This window comes from Equus caballus, chromosome 28, assembly GCF_041296265.1.
Source record: "Equus caballus isolate H_3958 breed thoroughbred chromosome 28, TB-T2T, whole genome shotgun sequence".
Classification (NCBI taxonomy): domain Eukaryota; kingdom Metazoa; phylum Chordata; class Mammalia; order Perissodactyla; family Equidae; genus Equus; species Equus caballus.
This window is the reverse complement of record NC_091711.1, coordinates 50,961,816-50,980,584: the sequence shown is the minus strand read 5'-3', so window position 1 is coordinate 50,980,584 and position 18,769 is coordinate 50,961,816. Positions and strand designations below refer to the sequence as shown.

At 49.7% G+C, this 18,769-nt stretch overlaps 1 protein-coding gene across 7 annotated transcripts in view; it reads left to right on the top strand.

Moving 5' to 3' along the window:
• TTLL8 (tubulin tyrosine ligase like 8) overlaps positions 1-18,769 on the top strand; it is a 76,664-nt gene that overhangs the window by 41,150 nt on the left and 16,745 nt on the right. For 2 of the 7 annotated variants that reach the window (XM_070254310.1, XM_070254306.1), the window contains 4 exons: positions 2,027-2,270; positions 3,935-4,370; positions 4,992-5,216; positions 7,083-7,302. In XM_070254310.1, the coding sequence (XP_070110411.1) occupies positions 2,027-2,270; positions 3,935-4,370; positions 4,992-5,216; positions 7,083-7,118 (941 nt within the window). In that variant the 3' untranslated portion in view covers positions 7,119-7,302. Of the gene's footprint in view, positions 1-2,026; positions 2,271-3,934; positions 4,371-4,991; positions 5,797-7,082; positions 7,303-18,769 lie in introns of those variants that run through there. The other 5 variants (XM_070254311.1, XM_070254308.1, XM_070254309.1 and 2 more) reach the window with 3 other exon arrangements.

The following is an 18,769-nucleotide window of genomic DNA, read 5'->3' as shown; positions in this document are numbered from 1 at the left end:
GGTCTATAGTTTTCGTTTTTTATGTTACCTCCATCGATCTTGGTGACAGGCTTATGCTAGCCGCTAAAACCAAGTGAGGGCCTCCATCTCAAGCAGCAATGGACTTGTTGGAACAATGGAACTGCTGCTCCTCAGATATACTACGAACTTGCCTGGAAGCACCCGGCTCCTCTCTTAGAGGCACATCCTTGGCACCGTGTGCGTTTTGTCCGTCTTTGCCAGCATTTCAGGTTTTCTGCCCCAGCTTCCTCTGTCCCAGCAGCAGCCCTGTGCTCCTTTTATTTGTAAGGGTGGATTCTACGTGTGCTTTTTAAAAACACGATTTCAGGGTGTTTCGAATCTTATTCGCACTTCCAAAGAACTTTTGGTTGCCTTTCTTCCATTTTCCTATGAGGGATTTTTCTCCCTTGGCTCTGACTTAAATGCTCAGCTTATTTATTTCCAATCTCTCTTGTGCAACAATTCAAGCTTTAATGCTATGAAATTTCCTCCGAATATGGCCTTGGCTGCACCCTCTTGTTGAAGTTCTACAATGTTCTCATTTTCCTGAGCAACTCAATAGGCTTCTTTTTTTGTTAGGCTAGTCTATTTGCCTCTGGAGTTATTTGAAGAGTTTTTTTTTTGTTGTTCTAAATTCATAAGTTGTTAATTTTTATGTGATTAAAAAAATCTTTATTAATTTGTGATGTTACTGCATTCAGTCCTAAACATCTTCCATCCTGAAACATTCTCTTTCCTGGGCTTCTGCCTGCCCTCCTCTGAGTGTCCGTCCTCCCAGCTGGGGCCAGGGCTCCTCCTTGGGCTCTGTTCCCAGCCCGCTCCTCTTGACGGCAGCATCCATCTGCTGGCAGCTCCCTCCTCTTGTCCATCAGGCCAGCCCTTCTCCCACTGCAGACACCTGCATCCCCAGGGATGCTCCACAGACACCTCAAACCCACTAGTTCAAAACCAAATGCAATGCACCACTTTCTGCCCAGTCACTGGCCGTGCCCCTGCCTCGGTGCCCGTCCCTGCTGTTGGCCCAGGATAACTTCAGTGGCCTGTTGCTTTATCCTAGACTTTCATTTTAGGATGGTAAGGTCTCAACTGACCATAACTGGAGAAACTAGTCTGGTATTTTTGTGGTGAAAGCTCACCTCGTTTCTTGTGATGCCTTGTGCCTCTGGGCCTCTGCAGATGGTGTCTGCCTGCACGCCTGTATCTGTCAGGATGGGCCAGATTGTGCTGTGTAACAAACATCCCCCAAGGCTCAGTGGCTCTAAGACCAGTTCATCTCAACTCATGCTTGTTGTCCATTGTGGGTTGGCACAGGAAGATGGGGGCACTCTGCCCATCAAAGCCCCCCCACCATCTTGTAACACCGCTCCTTCAGGCTTCAGGGCTGTCATGGCAGAGAAAGAGAGGGCTGGAGGGTCTGTCAGTGACATTAAATGCTACAGCGCAGAGAGATGCACGTCACTTCTGCTCAGATGTCACTGGTCACCACTAGTCATGTGGCCTAACTTTGAGGGTTGAGGATGAGAAGCTGTAAATCCTCCTGCAAAGTGGAGGTGCGCCAGACATGGGTGAACCTGAGTGTGCCCAGCCCCACCCTTCCCCTGGCTCGCCCCGTTCGTCCCGTCACCCTTCGCTGTGAGGCCTCACTGGACCCTGGGGTCCCTGGGTGTCTGCCCCTTGCAGCCTGTGGACACCCCACCCCCCTGGCCTGCTGGTTTTCCTGCAGCCTGCGGAGCCAGCCCTGCTCCCCTGTTCACCCCACACCCAGCACTGGGGCTCAGCCACTGCTCACTGGCTGACTTTTAAAACTGCCTCTGTCCTCACCCTTCTCCCTCCCATTCTTGTGTCCTGTCTGGAGTCCCGGGGGTGGGCCTCATGGTTGAGAGCCTGGGGGGCTGCACTGGCTGCAGCCTCCATCCTGAGGACGAAGCCTTTCCTGCCAGGCCCTGGACCCAGGCCGCGTTGGCCCCCGGGGCTGAACCTCGACTGGGTGTGCTGTGCTCTGGAGCTGAGCAGTGGCCTCTTGCAGATATAGTGTGCATGAGCCGCGTGGAGGAAATCCTGGAGCTGGTGGCTGCAGACCACCTCCCCACCAAGGACAACAAGTGGGTGGTGCAGAAGTACATCGAGACGCCACTGCTCATCTACGACACCAAGTTCGACATCAGGCAGTGGTTCCTGGTCACCGACTGGAACCCCCTGACCATCTGGTTCTACAAGGAGAGCTACCTGCGGTTTTCAACACAGCGCTTCTCCCTGGACAATCTGGACAGGTCAGTAGCAGGGTCAACTTGGTGCCATTGGGCACGAGGGTGCCTAGCATGCTCCCACCAGCACCTGGAGCAGGAGGGTCCGTCCTGCATGCATGGGTGGGACACGGGTCTGTATCTGTTGTCGCCCATCACCACGTGAGGCACAGATGGGGAAACCGAGGCTCAGGGAGGTTCAATGACCTCCTTCCCTGAGGGACAGGCCCAAGCCCAATGCCCTTCAAAGCCAGGGCTCTGCACTGTCACAATGTGTGTCTTCTCCAGAAAATTCTAAAAGCCCCTCTGCCATGTGCCCATGAAGCGCCAGGCCTGTCCCAGGCAAAACACATCTCAGCGACAGGCCCAGAGCCGCCCTTCGTGGTGGGTGCCACTGCCCCCTCTAGCAGGAGGCCGGGCGGCCGGCCATGTTCACAGGCTGACCCACCGAGGCTGGGCCTGGGTGTGCACACGCCACCCACTGTGCTGTCCTGCTCCCTCGGGGTCCACTTGGCACATGGAGGGAGCAGCACAGGCTAGGGCACCTGGCTTTGCAGGGGCATCAGTGAGAGTCCCCAGAGGGCTCAAAGACACCCTGGGGAGGTTACCTGTGCCCCCAGGCTAGGGGGTTTGGCTACACCTGGCGTCACACCTAGCAGGAGCAGACAGCTGGGGAGAAGTGGTCCTAGCAGGCAGCTCAAGGAGCAAATTTGTCCCTACCAGGCCATGAGGGCCTGGAGGAGGGGTCCCGGAGCTCACTGTGCAAAAGGAGCCTCCTGGGCACTGAGAAGTCCATGGAGCCCCTTGCAGCCCTCCCACCCGAGCCTGCCTGGCCCCATGGCTGTGAGGGTGTGCCTGGTGGATGTCTCACCCTCTCTGAGCCCCGTTTCTCCATCTGGGACCACAGCCCTCACCCCAGGCTGACGGGAGATTCCCTGAAATCGTTTCTGAACAGGCGTGGCCCAGCCTGGTGTGTACCGACAGAAAGAACCAGGAGATGCAGTGTGCGCCCTGTGGGCCCACTAATACCGCTGTTCTCCTTTCCAAAATGCTCCTGGTGCCTTATCCTGTTTTCTTATCTGTCTCATGGAAGTATAAGTCACCCAGATCACAGGGGCGGGTCTCACCCCCCGCCCAAGATGGAAAACCCCCAGGCCTTGTGGCAGGATTAAGTGAAACTGACCTTGACAGGATCCATAGTATTTGATAACCTCCTTCTAGACTTTGTTCGTTTTAAATCCTGTTTAGAAAAAGGCAAGAGTATAAATTAATTAAAACTTTGCAGTGAATCTTTCTCATCTTGTCTCACCAGACCATCTCTTTAAGGGCCCCATCTCTACTGTCACGTGCAGATGGGGAAACTGAGGCCCAGGAGGGTGGCCCCAGGCTGGGGGGCTTCTGCTCCCCGCGCCCTACAGTCAGTCCATGGTGCCCCCCAGGCTGGACAGAAGGCTGTAGAGGCTGCCTCTGGGTGGCAAGCTGCCAGAGCCCCTCCTGCAGCCGCCCAGCGCCAGGGGGCAGGGTCGCTGGGGAGTGTGGAGGTTTCGAGGTGGTCAGCGGGGGCGTCGGGGTCCGTGGGGAAGGGGTCTATGGACGCGATTGTGGGTCCCAGGGCGGGGTCTTGGGGGCACGTGGGCTGGTGGGCGCGGCGTCCAGCCGGGCGCTGGCCTGACGGCGGCCTTGCGTCACAGCGCCATCCACCTGTGCAACAACTCCATCCAGAAGCACCTGCAGAACGACAAGGAGCGCAGCCCGCAGCTGCCCGGCCACAACATGTGGACCAGCACCCGCTTCCAGGAGTACCTTCGCCGGCGGGGCCGCAGTGCTGTGTGGGGCAGTGTGGTGTACCCGGCCATGAAGCGCGCCGTGGTGCACGCCATGAGGGTGGCACAGGCCCGCGTCGAGCCGCGCAAGAACAGCTTCGAGCTCTACGGTGCTGACTTCGTGCTGGGGCGCGACTTCCGGCCCTGGCTGATCGAGATCAACTCCAGCCCCACGATGCACGCGTCCACGCCGGTCACGGCGCAGCTGTGCGCGCAGGTGCAGGAGGACACCATCAAGGTGGTGGTGGACCGCAAGGCTGACCGCAGCTGCGACACTGGCAACTTCGAGCTGCTGTGGAGACAGGTGAGGGCTGCAGACGCTGCTGTTCTTGTGGCGAGGGCCAGGCCGAGCCCCCAGCCCAGCCTGGCGAGGAGGACCACGGACCTGGTGCCTGCCCCCTCCCACCCTTGGGCGCAGCCGTGTCCGCACATGAGCGGGTAGCTCTGGTGGCCCTGGAGATCTCACCCGGCCCTTGCCTCCAGCCTTCCTCCCTTTTGTCCCTGGCCAGCCCCAACTCTGTGGCCACCGGGCAGGGGTCCCCCTGGCCTGGGCTGGCAGGATGTCCACTGCCTCCAGGCGCTTATGGGCTGTTCCTTTCCAGACCTGCAGTGTCCTTCCTCCTCTCCGCTGGTGAAAACCACATCCTCCTTCGGGGTCTTTCCAGGGGCCTGCTCCCCCAGGGGCCTTCCTTCTTGCAGGCCCGGTGACAGGACTGGGTGGCGCTGTGCCCCCAACTCTGGCTCGTGGGTGGGACCCTGTGCCCGGGCCTCCTTGGAGGAGGGGCCCGATGGGCAGCCCAGCCATGGGAAGTGTGGCTGATGCTTATCTTTGAGACCTTACTCCTAGCCAGCAGACTGGGAAAGGGGAATGCAGGTCCGTGGCAGCAGCCGCCCTGGCACCCCTAACCTCCCCCTGTCTCCCCAGCCTGCGGTGGAGCTGCCACCATTCCACGCCTCTGACCTCTGCGTGGAAGGCGTCAGTGTGAGAAAAGCCAGGAAGCAAATGCCGCCCATTTCCAGCTTCAGTTGCTCATCTTCACTCTCGGACAGTCAGCCCCTAGCAGTGAGGTGCCCCTCGGCCACACCAGACCCGGCACCAGGACGCCCACCGACGGCCCCCCAGCAGGACTTGAAACTTAGAAATGAAAAGGTACTTCCTTGCACCTTGCCTGCACCCTTAAAGAGGCCGGCCCAGAGAAGCCATACCGTCCAGTCCGTCCACGCCGAGTCTGGCGGCAGGGTAGAATTTCCCTCCTGTCATTTTCAACACGCAGACAGTAAGGCCCTGAAAACCGGTCTTTCCAAAGCTGAGTCCAACCCACCCTCGGACTCAGACTCATTAGATGTGCACCCACTGCTGCCCGTGCTTCCGAGCGTGAAGACGGTGGAGGGCACTGTGGCTCAGCCGCCCAGACCACCAGGTAACAGCACCTGTCCCAGTGTCTGTCTGCCTGGGGCTGCCTGCTCCACGTCCTCTGGGCCTCTGGTCAGGGCAGAGAGCGAGCGCCAGCCTGAGCCTGGGCAGGGTTGGGGGCATCCTGTCCCTGTCCTCGGCCGGCCAGGTTGTCAGGATAGTGGGGATCCTGGTGCAGCAGTTCCAGGGACCGGCTGAGCACCGGGGTCCCCTCCTCAGGACCAGGTGGGTGATGGCCTTTGTCTTGCTCCCTCATGGCAAATGGGGGATTGAGTTCGAGATTTGAACAGCGCCAAGTGCCATACGTGGGCCGTGGCCGGCAATCACTGGGCTCCTGCATTCAGTTTTCTCAAGTTCCTGATGGAGCTGACCATACGTGGCCTGGGAACCTGTCCTGGCCCGGGGCTTGGAGCACAGATAGACAGGTGTGGGGCAGCCCCGAGTCTCTGGGGGTGGCCAGGCCACGTCGACCTACACCCCAGTGCAGCTTCCAACGGTGTCTGGCCCCCAGCAGAGGCCCAGAGAGTGTGTGTGATGAATAGACACAGGCCAGGCCCACGCCTCTGCCTTGCTCTGCCCCAGTGCACGTACTCACCTCCCTAGACACACCCGAAAATCTGTACCTGCTGTTCCCTCCGCCCCCTCTCCTTGGCACCAATATCCTCTCTGCCCATCTGTCTGCCTGCCCTAGATGGGGAGTTCCTAAGGGCAGGGTTCTTACTGCTATTTTCGCCACTGCATCACGGCACCTGGGACACAGCAGGGGTTCAGTGGACGTTTGTTGGACCATCGCATGCATGGATTGCCCCTCAGAATTGCGAGCTCCCGTCCTGCCCACCCTCCTCACCTGTCAGCCCTATGGCTTAACAGCTTGCCTGTGTGGGGAATTTCCAGACTTTTTGCTTTTATGAAACAATGTTTCCTTTTTCCTAATATTCTGTGCAGCTTTCTGCAGACATCTTCCTAGGAGTGAAACATCGATGGGGTATGCACACTTCAGCTTGATTAGGTGTATTGGCTGCTGTAACAAAGTATCACCAACTTGGTGGTTTAAACAACTGAAATGTATTCTCTCACGTCTAGAGGCCAGAAGTCCAAAGTCCGGGTATTGGCAGGGCCATGCTCTCTCAGAGGCTGTAGGAAAGAATCCTTCCTTGTCTCTTCCAGCTTCTGACGGCTGCTGGCAGCCCTTGTGTTCCTTGGTTTGTGGATGCATTGCTCCACCTCTGCCCTGTCTTCACATGGTGTTCTCTCTGTGTGTCTCTGTGTCCAAATTTCCTTTTTTTTTTTTTTTTTTTTGGTGAGGAAGATTGTCGCTGAGGTAACATCTGTGCTAGTCTTCCTCTGTTTTGTATGTGGGACGCTGCCACAGTTTGGCCCGATGAGCAGTGTCTAGATCCGCATCTGGGATCTGAACCTGTGAACCCTGGGCCACCAAAGCAGAGATGGCGAACTTAACTGCTACGCCACCAGGCCGGCCCCAAATTTCCCTCTTCTAAGGACACCAGCTATTGGATTGGGGCCCGCCCGCCTCCAGTGTGACCTCATCTTAACTTGATGCATCTGTGAAGACCCTATTTCTAAATGAGGTCACATTCACAGATTCTGAGTGGACGTGAGCTGGGGGACGACTGCTGAACCCCGTACGCAGGGTGCTGTGCGTGTGGCCGGAGGAGTGCACCTTGACCACGGTCACCTGCATGGCCACTGCTCCCGTTGTTGCCAACGCCCGGCCTTGACAGAGGTCTCACGTTTGCCTCTGGAGAGGGACGGTGGTGCTCGCTTGCATTTTTGTCCTTCCCAATAAAATGGCATCTTTTGCGGTGTGACTGGCCGTTTGGGTTTCTGCTCCTGAAAAGTCCTCTCAAATCTTCTGTCCAGGCTTCTTCAGCCTCATGGTCTCTTTCTCTTTGATTTGCAGGAGTGACATCTATTCTGGATTCTTCTCCACTTTCAGTTGATTGTGTTGCAAATACTCTCTCCCAGTCTGTGATTTGTCTTTTCACTCCTTTATGGTTTCTTTTGATGTAAATCCACCTTAATTTTCATAAACTCAAATTGGTCAACCTTTTTGTCTATGGTTACTGCTTTTTGCAGCTGTGTCCTCACCCTGAGGTCATGAAGATAATCTCCAATGGCATCTTCTGGAAGCATTGTTGTTTTTCTTAGGTTTCAATCTTGAATCCTGGAATGGATTTGACATGTGGTGTGACACATGGGTACCCAACAGGCCCCTTATAGAAAGTGCCTGCCCCACTCATCTGCAGGCCACCACTGTCACATAGCAGTCTCTCTGGATGCTCTGGTCTGCTGTTGGTCTAGTCATCAGCCCTGGGCCACAATGTCTCTATCACTACCCTGGGCTGATCCACAATGTCTCCATCACCGTCCTGGACCGATCCACGGTGTCTCCATCACTACCCTGGGCTGATCCACAGTGTCTCCATCACTGTCCTGGGCCGATCCACAGTGTCTCCATCACCGTCCTGGACCGATCCACGGTGTCTCCGTCACTACCCTGGGCTGATCCACAGTGTCTCCATCACTGTCCTGGACTGATCCACGGTGTCTCCATCACTGTCCTGGACTGATCCACGGTGTCTCCATCACTGTCCTGGGCCGATCCACAGTGTCTCCATCACTGTCCTGGGCCGATCCACAGTGTCTCCATCACTGTCCTGGGCCGATCCACAGTGTCTCCATCACTGTCCTGGACTGATCCACGGTGTCTCCATCACTGTCCTGGACCGATCCACGGTGTCTCCGTCACTACCCTTGGCTGATCCACAGTGTCTCCATCACCGTCCTGGACCGATCCACGGTGTCTCCGTCACTACCCTGGGCTGATCCACAGTGTCTCCATCACCGTCCTGGACCGATCCACGGTGTCTCCATCACTGTCCTGGACTGATCCACAGTGTCTCCATCACTGTCCTGGGCTGATCCACGGTGTCTCCATCACTGTCCTGGGCCGATCCACGGTGTCTCCATCACTGTCCTGGACTGATCCACGGTGTCTCCATCACCGTCCTGGACTGATCCACAGTGTCTCCATCACTGTCCTGGGCCGATCCACAGTGTCTCCATCACTGTCCTGGGCCGATCCACAGTGTCTCCATCACTGTCCTGGGCCGATCCACAGTGTCTCCATCACTGTCCTGGGCCGATCCACAGTGTCTCCATCACTGTCCTGGGCCGATCCACAGTGTCTCCATCACTGTCCTGGGCCGATCCACAGTGTCTCCATCACTGTCCTGGGCCGATCCACAGTGTCTCCATCACTGTCCTGGGCCGATCCACAGTGTCTCCATCACTGTCCTAGGCCGATCCACGGTGTCTCCATCACTGTCCTGGGCTGATCCACGGTGTCTCCATCACTGTCCTGGACTGATCCACAGTGTCTCCATCACTGTCCTGGGCTGATCCACAGTGTCTCCATCACTGTCCTGGACTGATCCACGGTGTCTCCATCACTGTCCTGGGCCGATCCACGGTGTCTCCATCACTGTCCTGGGCCGATCCACAGTGTCTCCATCACATCACCATGGACATCTTCATGCTGCTCAGGCAAGACCCACAGTGTGGTTTCTCTTCCTTGGAAATGGCTGTGCCATTCAGCCCTGTACTTCCATACAACTTGTAGAATCCAGTTGTCAAGATCCACGAAAAAAACAAATAAATAAAAATTAAAAGGTCTTTACAAGGCAAAGAGGCACCGTTGCTCTCCAGCCTGCTAGTCCTTCTGCCGGTATAACTCTTCTAAAAGATTATTTTAAAATGTGTTTCATTCCAACCTACTCTGTGTACCAAAATCTACTCCCACGATGGTTTTCAAGACAGCGCTACCTGTTCTGGGAGTGTCAGGCTTCTCTGGGACAAAATCCACAGCCTCTTCCTAGGAGCCTTCTTGTCCAGCTGAAGGCACCAAGTCAGTCCTGTCCAAGCTCCTGACAGAGGAAGGCAGCCAGCCCTTGGCCTGGTCAGGAGGCCGGGCCCTTGTAGACCTTTCTGACTGCAGGTGTGTCTCAACTTCATGTCACTGGATTGAGATAAGTACGTGCTAAGGTTTGGCTCTGTGAGTTCTGGTGTTTCTCCATACTCGCCTCAGTCCTGCTGCTCTCTGCTGAGCTTGCCTCTTTCCCCTGGTACCATATTCCCAACATGCTCAGGTTCTTCTTAAGGTTCCACTAAACATTTTGACTCACGGTACTTCCACAGGCAACACTGGGCCTCGGTTCGCCAAGAAGGATGCTGGACAGGAGCACAGCCTGGCAGCACGGCAACATGGGCCTTCCTCGCACGGAGGGGTCCTCACAGCTGTGCGCACGGCCGGCCTCGCTGGGTGCCGTTATCTCCCTGGTGCCAACTCAGGTCGAGGAGGTGGAACTCCACTGGGCACGGGAGCCTCCTGCCCCGTAGGAGCTAATGTTCCTCCTGCAGCAGTGCCACAGACGAGGCGTCCAGGTCCCCTCAAGCGCATGCCCAGTTTCGAGGGTCCCTCAAGGAAGGCCCTTGGTGTGGCACCCCCACACGGCACGGGGCATTTATAACTCCCCCAGTCCCCACACAGCCTCCCTGCCACGGGTCATGTTTGCTGTAAGCAATCGATGTTGCCTACCGACAGAGTTCACGTTGACCTTGATCGAGTTACCAGTGGGGGAGAGTGAGAGGATCAAGCTCGTGTCAAGTTCTCATGCGGAAGGGGAAAGGTCTTGTTAACCTTCTATCCAAATGAACCAGCCCTTCTCGTCTCCATTCTGCACATTCCTTCTTGCCCAGGACCACGAGTGACAGCACGAGTGATACTGGGCACCATGGGTGACGTGTGGATCTCCTGCTTCTGCGTCACACCGGCACAGCTGCACCCCTCCTTGCTCAGGTCTCCTTTTTCCCAGAGCTCTAACATTTCCTCGCCACCTCCAGCGGGTTCTGAAGTCAACACCTCTTTCAGGTTTCTCTCTGTTCTGGGTGCCGCTGTCTGTGTTTGAGTCAGGTTTCTGCTGCAGAGCAAAGGCCTCTGGTACTGGGGCTTCAGCAGGCGTTTCTGGGTCACGAGGCTGGAGCCTTCAGCAGGATTAGCTGCACTTGCTTCCAGGCTACCGGGTGGGTGCAGGCCAGCTCCATGTGACCCCTCATCCTCGAGCCAGTGGCTGCCCAGGGCAGGTTTGTTCCACGGGAGCCTGCCAGCCCTGCCAGTGGACTCAAGGCCTTTGCTGCAAAGTGTCTGTGGGTGACAGCAGGTCACCTGGCCAGCCCCGGCCAGCGGGGCGGGAAGTACATTCTGCACGGGCAGCTCTTCATGGCCCTTTGCATTTCCACACATGTTTCAGGATCAGCCTGTCAACTTGGGAAAAAAAAAGAAAACACTGCTGGGGTTTTGCCTGGGATCACCTTGAACCTGCAGATGGCCTTGAGAGAACTGCCGCCTTGTGTATATCGAGACCTTGAGACCCTGACGTGGTCTGCTCCATTTCATTAGGGCTCCCTTGATTTTATCTCAGCTGTGTTTCTGGTTTTTAGGGTAGAGGTCTGGCACGCCTCTCATTAGCTTTTCCCCGGGTGTTTGCTGGCTTCAGTGCCATAGTAAGTAGGGTCTCTCTTACACTCTGTTCTGAGGCATGACTTACTTGGGGCAGATCTTGAGGAGACACAGCTTGGGTGTTAACCGGCACAACCACCACCCAGGTCCGGACAGGTGCCCCTTCCCACCCCACTCTGGCCCGTGGAGATAACCACTCTGTGCCTTAAATCGTCATAGATCGCCTTCTCTGCCAGGCTCGCACGCAGGTACCTCAGTGTCAACCTCTCACCTGAGGGGCAGGTGCACTCAGTGCCAGCCAAGTGTGCTGCCCTTGCTGGGTGGTGTCCGTGTCCCAGGCGTGCCACATCACTCCAGCATGCTGTAGACAGGGGATTGGGTTGCTCCCCGTTCAAACTGTCCTAAATAGAGCTGCTCGATGTTCCATCCTGGTGTGGACGTGTGCACTCATTTCTCCTGGTTTTGTGCCAGGCGTGGCATGTGGGTCATGGGGGTGCTTATACTTTGCTGTAGAGGAAACTGCCAGTTTTCCCAGGGGATGGGATGTTTATGCCGCTAGCCGCGCGTGAGAGTTCTGCCTGCCGCATGTCCTCGCCAGCGCTCAGTACTATAAGATCTCATATTTCAGCCATCCTGGTGGGTATGTCATGCTGTCTCATTGTGGCTTTAATTTTATTTCCCTGATGGCTTGTCCTGCGGATACTCTGCCTTATTTTTATGAGCCCTTCAGATCTCTTCTTTGTGAAGTACTTGTTTACATTTTTCACCCATTTCTAAATTAGGTTGTCTGTCTTTTTTTATGTATTTGTGTGGTTTTTATATAGTCTGCATATTTGTCAAGTGTGAGTTTGGGGAATATTTTCTCCTGGTCTGTGGTTTGCCTTTTCGCTTTTTTAGTGATGCCTTTTGAAGAGGAGGAGTGTTTCCAGAAGTCTGACTTATCAGCTGCTCCTCTTGTGGCTGGTGCTTTTGGCATCTTGCCTACCACAAGGTCATAATGATGTTCTCCTGTGTGTCCTTGAAGCTTTGTGGTTTTGACTTTCACAGTTTGGTCTCTCATCCATCCTGAACTAATTTTTGCGCATCATGTGAAGGGGTCAAGGTCTGTTTGCTCTCATATGGATGTTCCAGGCAACCCAGCCCTGTTACTGAAAAGAACTGCCTTTCTCCCGTTGAATTGCTTTGGCATTTTTGTCAAAAATAGACTCTCCAGAATGAATTCTGATTCTCTCTTGTGTCCCATCGATCAATTCACATGCCCTTCTGCCAATACCACACTGAAGTATCATCTTATTATTGCAGTTTTGGAATAAGTTTTCAAATGCGATAGTGTAAGTTCTCTAACGCTCTTTCCTCCTCAAGATGGCCTTGACTGGTCTCTGTCTTTTGAATTTTCCTGTAAATTTTAGAATCAGCTTGTAGATTTCTACAGAAAGACCTCGGTGGAATCTTGATTGGATCGCATCAAATCTATAGATCACGTTAGGGAGAACTGACATCTGCAATATTGAGACTTCCGATCTATGCACATAATGTATCTCAATGTTTATTTAGGTATTCTTTAGTTTTTCTAAGCAATATTTTAGCATAATTTTTTTCATCAAATTTGTTCCTACATATTCGATGTGTTTCTGATACTTTTATAAATGTATTTTATAAATAAATTTTGATTTTTTATAAATGCTGTTTAATTTTAATTTTTTTTTTTTGGGAGAGCGTTTATGCTGTATTCTTAGCAAATTTCCGTGCTGCAATACCATGTTATCAGCTCTAGTCATCATGTTTTACATTCGGTCTTCAGACCTTATTCATCTCATAGCTGAGGATTTGCAGCCTTTTGCCAACCTCCCCGATACCTCCACCCCCAGCCCCTGGCAGCCACTTTTCTGCTCTCTTGTTTCTGTGAATTTTTCTTTCCCTTTTTTTTAGATTCCACATACAAATGATATAAATGGTGTTTTAAATTTTATTTTCCAATTATTTGCACTAATGTATAGAATATTCCATTGATTTTTGTGCATTGACACTGTAGCCCATGGTGTTGTAAATTCACGTCTTGGTTCTAGGAGTTGTGCCTTTGGATTTTCCACAGACTCATGTCCCCTCAAGTAAAGTCCATTTTACTTCGTGTTTCCTGAGCTTCATGCCTGGCTGCTTGTTCCTGCCTCGCTGGCCCAGCTGGAAGCTCATGGGTGAGGGTGGGCAGGAACCCACTAGCCACCTCAGCTGTGAACGCTCACAGACTCGCATCAGACAGAGGACGTTCACTCTGATCCTTGTTTGTGAGAGCTGTTTTCTCTCTCTCTCTCTTTTTTATCATGAATGACGTAGAATTTATCATGTGTTTTTCCTGCATCTGTTGAGATGATCGTGTCATTCTGTTAAGGTGGTGAAGGCATTGATGGATTTGCGAACATGAGATGAGCATGGCATCCCCTCCTTATCATTCAATGTCTGTAGTCCATGAGGCGATGTCTTCATTTTATTTCTCATATTGGCTAGCCCCAGTCTTGATCTGGCTCACCAGAGTTCTGTCTCTTTATTCAGCTTTTTCAGAGAAATGACTTTAGGCTGTTGAACTTACTGTATATTTTCCATTTCACTTGCTTTTGCTCCTATATTATTTATTTGTGTTTGTTCTTTTTCTAACTTCTTTTTTTTTTTTTTTAAGATTTTATTTTTTTTTCCTTTTTCTCCCCAAAGCCCCCCGGTACATAGTTGTGTATTCTTCGTTGTGGGTTCTTCTAGTTGTGGCATGTGGGACGCTGCCTCAGCGTGGTCTGATGAGCAGTGCCATGTCCGCGCCCAGGATTCGAACTGACGAAACACTGGGCCGCCTGCAGCGGAGCGCGCGAACTTAACCACTCGGCCATGGGGCCAGCCCCTCTTTTTCTAACTTCTTGAGCTAGATGGTAGCTCATTAATTTTCACTGTTTCTTCTTTTTAATACATACATTTAAGGATGTCAATTTCTATTTATTTTCTACATTAACTGCATCTGAAATTTTTTGAAGTGTGGTATTTTTGGTATTATTTAATATCAAAATTAATATTTGTTTAATATTTTCTAATTTTCATTACAATTGATCTCTGAGTTATTTAGAAATTGCTTTCCTGTAAATGCATTAGCATCAGCTTTTATAGTTAGTTTTTATTTTCTTGTTAGTGTAATTGTATCTTGATCAGAGACCATTGTCCACAACACTTTAATGCTTAGACATTTGTTGTGAGGTGCTTTATGTGGTCAGTACTCATTAGCACTTGAAAAGAATGTGTGCATATAGCAATACAGGCATACCTCAAGAAACAAGAAAAATCATGAGTAAACAATCTAACACTACACATAAAAGAACTAGAAAGAAGAACAAACGAAGCCCAAAATCAGAAGAAGGAGGGAAATAATAAAAATCAGAGTGGAAATAAATGAAATAGAGACTAAAAAGTCAATAGAAAGGGTCGATGAAACTATGAGCTGGTTCTGTGAAAAGATAAACAAAATCGACAAACCCTTAGCCAGACTCACTAAGAAAAAAAGAAAGAAGGCTCAAGTAAATAAAACTAGAAATGAAAGAGGAGAATTACAATGGATACTACAGAAATACAAAGGATTATAAGAGAATACTCCAGAAAGCTATATGCCAAAAAATTGGGTAGTCTGGAAGAAATGAGTAAATTCTTAGAATCATATAACCTTCTAAAACTGAATCTAGGAGAAATAGAGAATTTGAATAGACCAATCACTAGTAGGGAGATTGAAACAGTAATCAAAAACTTCCCCAAAAATAAAAGTCCAGGACCAGATGGCTTCTCCGGTGAATTCTACCAACCATTCAAGGAAGATTTAATACCTATCGTTCTCAAACTATTCCAAAAAATTGAAGAGGACAGGATGCTTTCTAACTCATTTTATGAGGCCAACATTACCCTGATAGCAAAACCAGACAAGGACAACAAAAAAAGAGGAAAATTATAGGCCAATATCACTGATGAACATAGATGTAAAAATTGTCAACAAAATATTAGCAAACTGAATTCAGCAATACATTAAAAAGGATCATACACCACAACCAAGTGGGATTTATTTCAGGGATGCAAAGATGGTTCAATATCTGCGAGTCAATCAATGTGATACGGTTACCACATTAACAAAATGAAGAATAAAAATCACATGATCATCTCAATAGATGCAGGAAAAGCATTTGACAAGGTTCAACATCCATTTATGATAAAAACTCTCAATAAAATGGGTATAGAAGGAAAGTACCTCCACATATGAAAGGCCATATATGACACACAGCCAACATCGTACTCAATAGTGAAAAACTGAAAGCTATCCCTCTAAGAACAGGAACGAGACAAGGATGCCCACTCTCACCACTCTTATTCAACATAGTATTGGAAGTTCTAGCCAGAGCAATAAGGCAAGAAAAAGAAAAAAAAGGGATCCAAACTGGAAAGGAAGAAGTAAAACTGTCACTATTTGTAGATGACATGATATTATATATAGAAAACTATAAAGAATACACCAGGGCCAGCCTCAGTGGCCCAGTGGTTAAGTTTGGTGTACTCCACTTTGGCAGCCCAAATTCGTTCCCCAGGTGTGGACCTACACCGCTCATCTGTCAGAGCCCATGCTGTGGTGGTGGCTCATATACAAAAGAAGAGTAAGTTTGGCAACAGATGTTAACTCAGCCGAATCTTCCTCAGGAAAAAAATCCACCAAAAAACTATTAGAAATAATTAACAAATACAGTAAAGCTGCAGGGTACAAAAATCAGTTGAATTTCTATACACCTAACAACAAACTAGCAGAAAGAGAAATCAAGAATACAATCCCATTTACGGTTGCAACAAAAAGAATAAAATACCTAGGAATAAATTTAACCAAAGAGGTGAAATACCTGTACACTGAAAACTACAAAACATTGTTGAAAGAAATTGAAGAAACAAAGAAATGGAAAGATATTCCATGCTCATGGATTAGAAGAATAACATAGTTAAAATGTCCATACTACTTAAAGCAATCTATAGATTCAATGCAATCCCTATACAAGTCTCAATGACATTTTTCACAGAAATAGAACAAAGAATCCTAAAATTTATATGGAACAACAAATGCCAAAATAGCAAAAACAATTCTGAGAAAAAAGAACAAATCTGGAGGCATCACGCTCCCTGATTTCAAGATATACTACAAAGCTATAGTAACGAAAACAGCATGGTACTGGCACAAAAAGAGACAGACAGAACAATGGACCAGAATCCAGAGCCCAGAAATAAAACCACACATCTATGGGCAGCTAATTTTCAACAAGGGAGCCAAGAACATTCAATGGAGAAAGGAAGGTCCCTTCAATAAATGGTGTTTGGAAAACTGGACAGCCACATGCAAAAGAATGATAGTAGACCATTGTCTTATACCATGCACAAAAATTAACTCAAAATGCATCAAAGAGTTGAATGTAAGACCTGAAACCATGAAACTTCTGGAAGAAAACATAGGCAGTACACTCTTTGACATTGGTCTTAGCAGTGTCTTTGAATATCATGTCAGGCAAGGGAAACAAAAGAAAAATAAACAAATGGGGCTACATCAGATTAAAAAGCTTCTACACAGCAAAGGAAACCAACAACAAAATGAAAAGACAACACACCAACTGGGAGAAAATATTGGCAAGTCATATATGCGACAATGGGTTAATATCCAAAATATATAAAGAACTCATACAACTCAACAACAAAAAACAAGCTGATCAAAACATGGGCAGAGGATATGAACAGACATTTTTCCAGAGAAGATATACAGATGGTCAATAGGCACATGAAAAGATGTCCAACATCACTAGTTATTAGGGAAATATAAATGAAAACTACAATAAAATCTCATCTCACACCCATCAGAATGGCTATAATTAACAAGACAGGAAATAACAAGTGTTGGAGAGGGTGTGGGGAAAAGGGAACCCTCATACACTGCTGGTGGGAATGCAAACTGGTGCAGCCACTATGGAAAACAGTATGGAGATTTCTCAAAAAATTAAAAATAGAAATACCGTACAATCCAGCTATCCCACTACTGGGTATTTATCCAAAGAACATGAAATCAACAATTCAAAGACATCTATACACCTCTATGTTAATTGCAGCATTATTCACAATAGCCAAGACTTGGAAACAACCTAAGTGTCCATCAACTGATGATTGGATAAAGAAGATGTGGTGGGGCCGGCCCCATGGCCGAGTGGTTAAGTTCATGCACTCCGCTTCGGCTGCCGAGGGTTTCGCTGGTTCGGATCCTGGGTGCGGACATGGCACCACTCGTCAGGCCATGCTGAGGCAGTGTCCCACATGCCAAAACTAGAAGGACTCACAACTAAAATATACAACTAAATACTGGGAGAGTTTGGAGGGGAGAAAGCAGGAAAAAAAAAGATGTGGTATATATACACAATGGAATACTACACAGCCATAAAAAAGACAAAATCATGCCACTTGTGACAATGTGGATGGACTTTCAGGGTATTATGTTAAGTGAAATAAGTCAGGTAAAGAAAGACATTACCATATGACTTCGCTCATATGTGGAAGATAAATAAACACATAGAAATGGAGAAGAGGTTGGTGGTTACCATAGAGTATGGGAGTGGGGGAGCGTGATGGAGTAAAGGAACACATATGTATGGTGACAGATGGCAACTAGATTTTTGGTGGGGGACACCATGCAATCTATACAGAAACTGAACTATAATGATGTCCATCTGGAATTTATATAATGTTATAAACCAAACCTCAAAAAAAAAAAAAGAATGTGTGTCCTTCATTTGTTGGGAATCATAAGTGGGGTCAGGTTTGTTTGTCGTGTTGTTCAAATCTTTCATATTCTTACTGATTTTTTTTTGTCTGCTTGTTCTATCAATTACTAAGCAAAGTATGATAAGAATCTCTGGGAATGCATCAGTTTCTTATAATTCTGTCAATTTTTGCTTTATTTTTTTCAGACTCTGTTATTTTGGTTAGAATTTGCCTGGTGTACCTTCCTTTCAATCGTTCTCTAATCCTATGTGTTAGATATCTCCCTGCATAAGATTGGATGTTTTAAATCTGGGCTGACGAGAGTCTTTTAACCAGTGCATTTAACATTTACACTTGTGGGGCCAGCCCCAGTCAGCTGCAATCCTGAGAGAGCTGACAAGAACCTTGCAGGCCAGAGGCCTACAGCAATTGTAAGCCCCGGAGCCATGCTGGGGCCCTATTCACTCAACAGAAAAACTGCAGCAGGAATGTGCTATTAGACCATGCAGCCAACTGTGCTGGGGCTCCCCGCACCCAATAAAGTGACTGAAGGGACGATGGCAGCCACACTCAGCTGAGCATTACAACCAACTGGCCAGGGGGACAGCCTAGTCTCCTCAGGCACCTGCAGCAAGAGCAGCCCTGCCACAACAGAAGGACACACGTAGCCCACACGGGGGTCATTCCTGGAACATTTGGAACTGGTGACAAGAGGGAAGCACACTGCTGGGCCTCACAGGCATGTCTTACATAAGGCCACCTCTCTGAGATTGGGAGATGTAGCTTACCTACCTAATACATAGATAAAATACAAAGATACAAAGAAAGAAGCAAAATGAGGAGACAAGGGAATACATTCCAAGTAAGGGAACAGGACAAAACCCCAGAAAAATAACTAAATGAAACAGAGATAAACAATCTACCTGACAAAGAGTACAGACTAACAGTCATAAGGATG